The 12,348-nt window shown below is 35.9% G+C and overlaps 1 protein-coding gene across 7 annotated transcripts in view; it reads left to right on the top strand.

Moving 5' to 3' along the window:
- Positions 1 to 11,501, top strand: part of LOC131032203 (uncharacterized) — a 171,566-nt gene extending 160,065 nt beyond the window's left edge. For 3 of the 7 annotated variants that reach the window (XM_057963153.2, XM_057963154.2, XM_059220000.1), the window contains exon 11: positions 10,691 to 11,128. In XM_057963153.2, coding sequence (XP_057819136.2) covers positions 10,691 to 10,819 — 129 coding nt within the window. In that variant the 3' untranslated portion in view covers positions 10,820 to 11,128. Of the gene's footprint in view, positions 1 to 2,759; positions 2,861 to 10,690; positions 11,129 to 11,200 lie in introns of those variants that run through there. The other 4 variants (XR_009103399.2, XM_057963150.2, XM_057963151.2 and 1 more) reach the window with 4 other exon arrangements.
- The last annotated feature ends 847 nt before the right edge of the window (positions 11,502 to 12,348 follow it).

Genomic DNA, 12,348 nt, shown 5'->3' with positions numbered 1-12,348 from the left:
TAAATCAATCCACTTTTGGGGGCCCACTTCAATGACAAAGATTACAATAGATGGCCAATTTTTCCACCTTGATCCTCTGTTTCCAAGAGCTTGCCCTAGTTCTCAATTTTAATCTTCTTTGGGGGAGGTTTATCTAGGTTAATTGTAAGGCACTTGCCATAAATTACTATTTCTCCTTTTAGCGCATATTTCTCCACTCGAATGAGTGTCCCAAGCAAATTTCCAATCTTATCGAGGATTTCTAAATCTCAATATTTTGTGGGCAAATTATAAAATCTCACCCAAACTGAAGCCCGTGTTGGAGTCTGTGTGAGGGTTGAAATTGGGCTCCCAATTGTTAACAAAAAAATGGATTCCATTCATAACTAGAGGGCTGCTCAAAATTATTTCTTTTTTTGCCCTTGATTCACACTCAATTAGGGAGAAGTCTCACAGTATGGCTTTGAGTTTTACCTTTGTTCCCCAACTTTCTTCACACCATTTCTAAACTCTATATTTGGATGACCAAACCCTTTGCCCCTTTCATGTAGAAGGTTTATTGTCTAAGGTGTAAATGAAGCATTGCAATTCCTCACCTGAAATTGTAATCTCTTTTGTGCCTTCTTTTTTGTATGAAGGAACCTCAAGCAGGATAGCATCAGCTTCGATGGCAATCGATTGCTATTATTTTCTCTAGTTGCCCTTCCCATTATCTCTAGATTCCCATTTTCTCCAAGAGATGCATTCTTCTGTAGCCCAAGCTTTCCGATCTTGGTGGAAGTACCTCGTGTTCCATTGTAGACAAAATTCTTGCATTGTAGGCTGCTTCGAACAATTTTTCTTCCATTCAAAATCCCTTCCTAACCTCCTGTTTGCCTATTTCCAACATGGTGTGTTCGGTTTGGAATAATTTTTGGTCATATGATATTTGCGCTCCTTTTAGCGAATTTCTTCTTGGACAGTGAAGGAGGGGATAGCAATTCTCTATGGCAAGAGGAAAATGGGAGCCAACTTTGGGAAAGGGCTTTGCAAGATGGGAATGGGAATTCGTTGCACTTTGGAGTGGAGTTTCTAGGTCTATTTAGCTTGTATGGGATGGTTATTTGTAATAGCATGAAAACTTGCTCGATATCTCGCAGTATCACCTATAAAGCCTACAACAGGCAAGTGTGGTGGACTATGTAATCTACTCTGAGAGTTCTATTTATAGGTTGTTGGAGTTCAATATTGGGAGATGTCCTATTGAGTTGAAATTTGATCATATGCCTCTCCTTGTATAGTTTGGCATCCAACAAATGGCCTACAAGGAGGGCAGGCCCAACACATGCATAGGAAAATTCATGCACAAGGTAAAATTTTTGTGAATCAAGAAAATCAAGAGCTTTTCGTTGCTGCACTTGAACAACACCTTTAGATTGCCCTAAATAACATAGAGTGCAAGGAAAACAATGAAGAAAGTTATTATATCTACAACAATATGTTGATCCCTTTAATCCTCAAGGCTTTAAAGGTGTGTAAGAGAACTCAGCCTATGAATAGGTTTCAAATACTTTCCCAACTAACCCATGGTATGATGAAGAATGCAAGGCTGCTAAAAGATCCTTTAGAGAGAATGAGTCAAACAAAGAAGCAAGATAAAATATAAAAGAATGATAAAATATAAAAAAGAAAGGTGTTTTTTCAAGAAGGAAAGGTATAAAGAATTTAGCACATGGTAAAGCTCACGACATTGATGGGCTGTAGGCTGAATTTTTAAAATGCGGAATTGAGTTCCTTGCTCTACACATCAAAGGGATCTTTAATAGTGCAACACAAAGCAACTTTCTAATAGAGTGGACAACTAGTGTTGTTATCCCTCTTTAAAAAAATGAAGATATCAATCATCCTTTGAAACTATAGTACTATTATGACCAATCCTCTTCTTGAAAAAAATTTCAGAAGCTTGATAGAATGCATAATCAGAAGCTTGATAGAATGCATAATCAGAAGCTGGGCAAAAAAGAGGAAAACGGAGCAAAAGGGCAGGCTGGCTTTAGGCCAAGGTACTGCAATATTGATCACTGAATCACTCTTAGGCACTTTCTTGAAAAGGTTTCGGACACCCAAAGACGATAAGCTTTTTGAGTCTTTGTTGCTTTCAAAAAAACCTTTCACATTGTTCCTTGGGATTCCTAATGAGTATAGAGTGGCAGTTCATAAGCTTTATGAGTGTGTTAGAGCTAAAATCAGAACTAAATAAGGTATGTTTGAATGCTTTGGTGGTGACATTAGATTCAAACAAGGGTGTCCTCTATCCCCCACTTTGTCTGGTTTATATATTGATAAATGTGAAGAATGGTTAAACCAGAGTTCCGTGACTCGCGGCAAGTCACGCGAGTCAGTGGGCCGGGTGACCCTGACTCGGGCTTGGACGGGTTAGGGGGCGTGACTCGCCTGACTCGCCGAGTCCGAGGGTCGTGACCCGGCCAACGTCACTTTAAAAAGTGTAGTCAAAAAAAAAAAAAAAACATAACATTTTTTAATGATTTTTTTTGCCATTTCCCTTTCTTATAACCCTAAAAGGGATTGGCACTGATACCACAGCTACATTGCTCGAGATGGATGCATTTAATAATGCAGTAGGGGCGATCTTTGCCAGCCAATTGTGCAAAGAGGGTCGGACAAAATTGTAGCCAGGTAGAAAATTCTAAAGTTTATGACATGCATTTTAATTTTTCATTTTATAATCTACCTTTAGAGTTGGAAATGAGACTAATGTTTTTTTCTTTTCCTTATCTCAGATAGATGGTGGCAAATGTTTGGGCCTTCAACCCCAAACCTTCAAAAAATTGCCATCCGCATATTGAGCCAGCCATGCAGTGCTTCTGGACTAAGTTACCAGTTCTGGTTCGGATTCAGGTACGGATTCGCGGATTCGGCAAAAAAAATAAAAATTTGGATACGGGTACGGGTTCGTCCGTACACATATATATTTTTAAATTTTTTTTAATATATATATATATGTTCAAACTTCAAACATCAAAATTATATATGTTCACAGTTCAAACATACAAATATGAAACATACAATGTAACTTTCCCATACAATGATACATAAATGATAACAGATAAATCATAAATCATAAATCCATAATTGCCAATGCCAAGAAATATTCTGATATTGATATATCATAAATCATAAATGTAATATCATATTCATAATTTGCAAAAAAGATAATATTCAAGTTTCAAGTTTCAAATTGTGAAAATGTCATGACACAATAAAGTATAAAGTTAAACATTCAAATTACAAGCCATCTATGGGATTTAAATTCCATACTCATCTTCATCTGAAGCATCCAACCTAAGCCCACGGTCATCAAGTGGTTCAAATTCAACATCAATTGAACCAATATCAAATGGAATGCCACTCCCACTAGCTATGTCTCTCTCAAATTCCATAACCGCCTCGTCTATAGAGACTTGGCAAAGTTGTGCAACTGTAGCATCTAAATCAGCACACTCAGGGGCTAGATCCCAATTCCTTGTTACACCCTCACTATATTCAGGGTCCTTATGTGACAACAAACGAAGGTTGGAGTGTACGTAGACCAAATCCTCAGCTTTCTTTGCACCCAAACGATTACGTTTGACTGAGTGGATGAAGGAGTATGTACTCCAATTCTGCTCAGCTGAAGAAGAACTTGCAACCTGTTAAAAGTTAAAACATAATTAGAAATTTATAAATTAAAATTATAAAATAAAAATATGATAGCATCAAATGGAATTGGAAAACTATAAAAATAAAAAATAAAAAGATACATACTTGGGAGTTAAGTTTAATTGCAAGAGGCTGCAAGTAAACGGAGCCTTGACCATGTACATACCACCACTCATCAGCATCCATCCCATATCTAGCATTAAGAGCTACAACATCATGATTTTTTGCAGATACAAATTGGCCAAACTCCCTCATGACAATATTTCTTGTCTCCTCATCTTGATATATCTTTTTAAAGGCAGCCCTATAGCCAGAAGCAACCTCTGCATCTCTATATGGTGGCACCCTCCTTGGTGTTGCAAGCATCTCTGCACTATAAAATTTTGGTGTCAAAGCAAATGCTAAGAGATGTAAGGGGGTGGTCATCTTGTTCCAACGGTCAACAACAATTTTTTGCACAACTTTGAAAAATGTTTCCGTTGGGTCATTTTCTTTTCTATTTATTGCTTCTTTTATTTTTTCCACCATGCAATCCATGCCATCATAAATCTCGCCCAAACATGGGCGATCAATATCAGCATACCTGATCATGCTCATGATGGGCTCAGTGAAATTCAAAACATATTCCACATCATCCCACCATTTCTCACTAAGGATCAATGCTCTTACTTTTAGAGCTCTTTCTGTGTGGGACTGCTTCCATACACTCCACAAGCTGTTGATGACCATAGAACTCAAGGCGTCTCGCACCTTCAGAAGTCGTCTTAAGACGAACGTGTGAGATGCAAATCGTGTTTCAGCAACCTAACATGACATAACAAAATACACAACATATATCAAATGCAAGTCTATAAAAAATACAAATTTAAAACTAAAAAATTAAAAAATAAAATTTAAAATTAGTAATTATAAATTACCTTCAACTACTCCAACTTGGAGAAGGTCCTGAAAATGGCTTGTGACATATGATGATTAGTCACAAACATTTGAATCTCCTCGCCCTCCGCATACAGTTTTTTCACCCAATCAATTTGTGTGCCAAGCTTTTGCATGATTAAATTGAGTGAGTGTACTGCGCATGGTGTCCAAAAGATGTGACCATATGTAGCCTCCACTATAGTCCCTGCTGCCCTACAATTTTTAGCATTGTCAGTTACAACTTCGACAACATTTTGAGGCCCCACCATGTCAATGCATTCTATCAAGATATTGGCAATGAAACTTGCATCTTTCACTTGCCCCTCACAATCCACTGCCTTCAAAAACATTGCCCCTTTAGGACACACTGCTATAACATTGATCAATGGCCTATTTTTACAATCTTTCCATCCATCAGAAACAATGGTCACACCTGTTTCCTGCCATGTATCTTTGATGACCTTCAACTGTGACTCTACGGATGCTTTCTCCTTTGTCAATAAGGTGGTTCTCACCTTTTCATACCCTGGACAAACATAATCAGAAGGTGTATTGCAAAGAGTATGCACCATGTCCCGAAAGTAAGGTGATCTAACAAGGTTGAAAGGAAGCCCATTGCCATAAAGGCAACGTCCAATTTTGGAATCTGCAATCTCTCTCAGTTCATTTTTGAAGGCAAAATCCAATGGGCCTCTTTTCCGTGAAGCCACAACATTCTGATTCTCTACTGCATCAACTGGTGGGTTTTGCATGAAAGGATGTGAACCAGCTGGTCTTGTGGAGCCAATGCTACTAGAAGACCTCTTAGACATTGAGCTTGGATGGACAAGAGGATGATCAGTCTTTGCTTTGCTACTTCTCCTATCAGCTTCCTCTTGTTCTCTAATATATCCCAAAACTAGAGCTTTTGACAGCCCCTTGCCATCTGATCCCTTACAAAATTTTATTCCACGCCCAAGGATGAAACAAAGGTGGCCTTTCACTCGAAAGTATGAGCTGGTATACTCAGTGCCACAATGGTTGCATTGCCAAACAAAACCCCCACCACCAGACACTGGCTTGATCATTGTTGTATAATGCCAAAGTGGTGAATCTTGATCAATTTTAAAGGGGGTATTTTCAGTTCGGACATTTGCAACTAAACTAGAGCTTGCACTTGCACTTCCAGTTCCAGCCATTATGTATGATTATATGAATAATGCACCTAAAATGAAAAGAGAACGCACAACATTATTGAAAAAAATTATTAAAATTTCGGTATTATAACCCCATACTATGCATACAAAGTGTAAAAAAATATACAAGACTTCTTTAAAAAAAATTAAAAAAACTCTAAAAAACTTTTTAAAAAAATTTAAAAATTTGAAAAAAACATGGAAAAATTATTGAAAACTTGAAAAAAATTCAGATTCACTTACCTTTAATGGCTAAATATATCTTCTCCAGTGATTCTTATGCCTTTGATGCGTGCCTCACACCTTCGTAGTCGTCACCTTCGAAGAAAAATATAAAAACTAAGAAGCCTGATTGTAGAGAAAAAATCTTCAAAAATGCAAGTAGAATAGGTTGAATGCATGTTTTGATGCATGAAATGCATCATAGAGGGGCGGATTAGGGTTTAGATGTAAAAATAAGATTAAAAAAATTGTTTTTTAATTGTTTTTAATTGCTTTCTAACCCGTGGGCCCCATTTTTGGGACCCCACGGGCTTGGGTTCACCCGGGTCCTCCTGGGTTCGCCCTGGGTCCCACCCGGGTCCTGCCCAGGCGGCTGGGCAGGACCCGGGTGGGACCCAGGGCGAATCAGGCTGGGACCAGGACCGGGCACGGACCAGGACCACGACCCAGCCAGTTTTGGCAAGAACCGGTATCACAACTTCTGGATGTGAGCGCAACTGGAGCATGTTCGAGCACATCCACTCGAAGAGGCGAAATAGATTGTCTGTGGAGAGGTTGAATGATCTAGTCTTTGTTCATTACAACCTCTGTCACAGGACCAGACAGATTTTGGACACTGACTCCTCTTCGGTCACTCTAGAGGAAGTCGACCCTGAGTCCGATTGGCTCACTGAGTCCACTGATCCAGACCTTGAGTGGGTTGACTAGGCAGATAGAGAGGCTGAGGCTGTGGCTATGGCAAAGGAGGAGGATAGAGCACGATCAGGCACAACACCTATGGCTACTCAGACTGGCACATCACAGGCAGAGACTATGGCTACTCAGTCATCCAGGACCTACCTTAGACGCCTTTCTAGGAGGCAGATAAATGAGGCTGAGCCAGAGCCTGAGCCATAGACTTGTTTTTGTTTACACTTTACAGTTACATATATGTTTGGGAATATTTGAAGTCATGGATTTTACATTGGACAACATTTATAACTCTATATATCTATGTTTTCTAATTCCTTTAGCTACAATTTACATTTCTATGCATGTGATGGATGTATGTGATCAAATTAGCTTCTATTTGATGATGTTATAGCATCTTTAAGCTTAATTGTATGAAACAAGTTTTAAATTGTTAAAAATCTCTAAATTTCAAGGTTTTTCTTATTTTGCCGAGTCGTTGCCGAGTTAAACAATATACGTGGTGAAATTACTTTTGTATGCGGATGATCTTATTCTAATTGCAAAAACTCCCCATGGTTTGACTAAACATTTGAAGGATTTAGAACTCTTTTGCCAAGAGTTGGGATGGAAGTGAATGCCAACAAGATCTAAGTCATGATTTTTCTTTGAAAAGGAAAGGTTAACTTTATCTTTGAGTGAAGCTCGTTGGAGATAGTGGCAGAATACAACCACCTAGGAATTGTTTTCGCAATAGGCCTAGCTAGGAGACATGTAGAACAAAAAGGATACAAGGAGGATGGAGAGCTTCTTACCTACTTCAAAACAAGTGTAGGAAAGCGGACAAATGGGATTGGAAAACTAAGAAAACCCTTTTTGGTTTGTTGGTTGCGCTGGTTGGTTTCTATGGATGTGTGGTTTGGGGGAGTAGCATGTCAAACCACAAGTGGAGACTATTAGAAAGATTCCAAAAACATCTAATCACTAGTAGTCTCAAAGTCAAATCAACAAACCCCTATGAGATCCTTTTGGCTGAAGCTGGAATGTTTCCGATGGAAGCATCAATGATAATTCATTTGGTAAGCTACTTAAAACAGGTTGAAAACATGGATAAGCATTGCTGGCCCAAAATGGTTATTGAGTAAGAATTTGACCATAGGAAGAAGACTTTGGTAAGTCAAAAGAAGTGGATAAGCAAATGGGACATTAATTTGCAAGAATGCCCAACACTCCTGAAGAGATAAAAAGGTTTATGTTAGAAAAATTCAGAACTGCCATGTGGACAAAATAAATTGTCTGAAAAAAGTGCACTATGTCAAAGAGTTTAACCGCACATGGGAACATGATGAAAAGGACAATTTGGGGGCTGCAGTTAAGGTAAAGGTTAAAATTTTAGTTGTTCAGTTGAGGGCTGGTTCTCATCATCTTAGATGTGAGATGGGTAGATGGATGGTCCCTAAGGAATATTGTGAACAAAAAGTTGCATTTACTGCAGCAAAGGGTTGGTTGAAACTGAATGACACTTCATCATAGAGTGTGCAGCTTATGAGGATATTCGTATTCAGTTCAAAAACAATTTAAAGGTGGGAGGTTTGAATGAGTTATTTGAGGAGGCAAGGCATCACAAAATGGTAGGCTTCTTGATCAAGATTCATAATAGAAGAGCCAACATCAAAAGGAACTTGAAAATGTGTTAATGTTGTGTCTCTTGGCCCCTTAGATTGCTTGGTCTCATGGATGTCATTAAAATTCCTTCGTTCATTCTTTTCATAGTTTGACCAGTCATGTAAATTCTTCATTTGTTTCCCTCTTATATTGTTTTATATCTCTATTGCTGTTTGGTCTCTAATAATTTTTTTTTCTTGACATTCAGTACAAATTAAACGCTTGTGAAAATTATATCTTAATTGTATTTTTAGTTCAATTATCTTAGCTATTATAATATCTGTTTTAGCACAATATTTTATAATGTTTGTAAGTTCCTATTTATTTAAAATATACCATTCTTATGATTCTTATTAGAATCTCACTAACTATTTACTTGTTATTGTAATATTTCTAATTAATTTTTTATCTTTTTATATATTTAATAAATATACCCATTTTCAATATAATTGTTGAATTACTCCCTTATTTTATTGTGACTTCAGATTTTTATCCTTTTTATAAATAATTTTCATTCTCTGTTCTTTCTTTTAAATAATTTTCATTCTCTGTTCTTTCTTTTAATATTACTTACAACCTTTTGTAACAATATATTACTTTCAGTTTCAATTGTAATATTTTATCCTGTTCATATCCTTTTTTTTGGCCCAATAATTTGAAACTAATTAATTTTGTTATAAATTTTATGTTCTCCTTGCTATTATTATCAGTAATCCTTATTATAATCATTTCCTATTTTTATATATTCTATTGGTTAATCATGATTAAACTTTTTTTTTTTGATAAAAGTGGATAGAACCACTGAACTATATTAAATTTTAAAAGTTTTTTACAGTGACTGGTTCAAAAAGCACTGAAGGGAAAGAATCAGTAAGAAAACCCTTCAGTTTAATCATGATTAAATTTATTATCTATTAGGGATTAATTTTTTCTAATTATTTTTATAAAAAAATTTCATGATTCATGTAATCTTTTTAAAATCTTTATCTTATTAATTGTTCTTTCCCTTTCCCCTTTCCATCTTGTTCTTAATTTTAATTATATTTTTCCTTATAGTTTCTTGTAATATTGCTAGCAATCTCATGTCATTTCTTTAATTTTTATCTTGTTTCATGTGAAACCTCATTGTCTACAATTATTGCATTTATGTTTATATTGTAATAGTTTATTTAAATTACTTGATTTTTTTAATGCGTTCAACTTCATGACATTTGATTTGGTTATGCCTGTAATTGTTTTATTATTTAATGATTCATAACTCTCTTCTTAACATATTAGATTATTTTCTCTCTCCTATTTCTCCCTCTTGTTCTGCAGCAGCCAGCTGCTGTCCTTTAGCAGCACTTTGTTGGAACTGCTGATGATATCTGTGTGGAATCCTTACCGCTTGATCATTCTCTTGATGATCCTAATGCCAGTATCGCCTGGACGGTTGTTTGTTGCAAGCAGAAGGGCAAGTCCTCCCCGACCCCTCAAATCCCTCTTTGTCAAGGCTTGGGTGCTTCCCCTCCTTGAGTTGGGTCTTGGCTGTTTGTGGTTAGACAGGTTTTTTCTCTTGTCTGACCTTGTTTGATTTGGGACTTGCTCCCTTGTTTTTGGTACTTGGGGATTACCCTTGTTGGTTATGGTTAATTGTTTTTTGGATAGTCTTTGGCTATGTAAAGGGTCGGTGCCCTAGTTAACGCTGCTTATTTAATAAAAAACATATTAGATTATTTCATAGTTTTAATGCATTTTCATTCATATTATTGCCATTATAATAATCATATTAATTCTTAACATATTTTAATTTTTCACAATTTTGTCATTCTTTCAATTTGGTTTTTAATCATTCTCCTGTACCGCCCTAGTCCTCTCATTTTTAGTACCTGCCTCCTTTCTCTTCAGATCATGTTTCTGCAATCCAATTCTGACTTTCTAGCTCATCTCAACATAGATCATGCTGTGTAATCCAAAATATTGATTAAATAAAAAGAAAAGACCTACAGAACTAAATCCAGAAGCACTCAAATGCTACAAGAAAGGATGCTAGATGCAAGATCAACAGCTTTTTTTCCGCAAAAGAAATACAGGGTTCTAAAACTACATTTCTGTTACATATTAAAAGCTAAAAATCTTTATTGATAGGTGGTAGGATATTTTCTCCAGAATTTAACATGCTCAGAATATGAAAACATTACCTATTGTAGTAGTTAAGAGCTTGGATAATGTTCCCCATAATTTTGCTTCAATATAAAAATCCAGGCTTACAGCTTCTGTTCTATGTCATATTAAATCAAAAGAGTTCGAAGAGTCGTATTTCTCAGCAATCTTTATGGTTATTTATATGCATGAAAATCATTTGGCAAATTTGGGCTTTGCAGAGAGCAGCTTCTTCTGTAGGTAGAAGAATTACAGTGCTTCGGAAAGCTGGAGCTGCTGCAGATCATCCCATTGATCCATCATATCCAGAAGGCGAATATCTTACTAATGTTTTACTTAGAGTACTTTAAGCAGCTAACATGTTCCTTTTCATTTTCCAAAATTGTTTTGTGTGATATCATTCAATCATTGATCCTGTTTCTTTGAAAAATATTGCTTGATGCTTGGCATCACATCTTCTTTGAAAAGTTTACGATGGTAATATATTTTGAATTCAAATGGTGAGCCTCTTCAAAGGTCAGACAAAATTCTAACTCTAACTCTGTTAGAATGTTGGAAGCCAAAATATTGTACATGCTGAGCTAGCTAGTCTTTTGAAAATAAACTCAAAGTTTGAGGATTTTGCATTCTATAATATTCTATGTTTGGTATTTTAGATTTTGCAGTAAATTCTCTTTTACTGATACTGATTTTACACAAAATATTGTGAAATTGGATTTTGTGTTATTCAGGTCTGACTAAAATTTTGAAGCAAACAGCAAGATTTTACTCTCTCCTGATAATTGAGGTTGCCTGCCTTAAAACTACTTGTTTCCATCCATGAACCATGTTAGATAGGAGCTTGGAACTATACCAGTTAAGTAGACCCACTCTCACAGTGATGTGCGCTCTGATAGGACTATATGATTATTGCTGGCCCTCCAAGTTGGTGAAATTAAGCACTCGCTCTTAAATTATTTTCTCAGATTTAGTCTAAGATAAAACAATAATGCTTTGCTTGTCCATAATACAGTTTGGGTAATTAATTTTTTTAACATTGTATTAAGTTAAATAAAGATATGTTTATAATTTATAATGCATGTTGAAACAACGAACTATCTTTAGAAGCGCAAGAGTAGCAGTTCTGTTATATCACTGTTACTTACACAACATTGAAGAAATTCTAGTAAGTAGTGCATCTAGTGTATCGGGCCTGACCATATGTTGAAAAACTGGAATTAGTAGTATATTATATCTGGAAAGTGTGCAAGAACGCAAAATGAGAAATTTTTAAGAAAGCAAGTTACTGTGATGTAGATAAGGATTGCGGGTCAAAGTAATGACAGCCTATCCTTGCAGACGTTCCAAGTTCCTTTAGTGGACCCAAATATATCGTAGCGTTATATTTACGTGGCAAATTGAAAGTGTAAATGAAGTTTAACTATACAAGTTTAAAATAGGAAAACTATAACAAATTAAAAAATACTTATATATTCATAAAAATATGGAAAAAATCAATTGTTATTTCATAATAAAGAGTGTATAAAAAAGATAAACAAAGTTTAAATTTCAATTATAAGACATAAATAAAGATACAATATTGTCAATTATTTTCAAATTCTTCTGAAGTACAAATTTTCAGCCTTAGAGTACATAATGTATATTGCCATAAACAAAAGAAAATTGGAGAATACAAGTAACCTCTAAGGCAGCAATAACAAGAAATATGAAGTGAATCTGGATGCCCCCGCATCTATGTTCTCCACACAAGCAAGTTCACAATCATTCAAAACCTCGTTCAAAATAGTTAAATCCTTTTCACTAAATGAAAGCTCCCCCTCATGGTTGCAATCCATTCTAGATTAGGATCAATCTTATTGAGATCTATATATTCGACATT

The sequence above is a fragment of the Cryptomeria japonica genome, chromosome 4 (assembly GCF_030272615.1).
Source record: "Cryptomeria japonica chromosome 4, Sugi_1.0, whole genome shotgun sequence".
Taxonomy (NCBI): domain Eukaryota; kingdom Viridiplantae; phylum Streptophyta; class Pinopsida; order Cupressales; family Cupressaceae; genus Cryptomeria; species Cryptomeria japonica.
The sequence above is the reverse complement of the archived record's forward strand: the minus strand, read 5'-3'. Positions and strand labels throughout refer to the sequence as shown.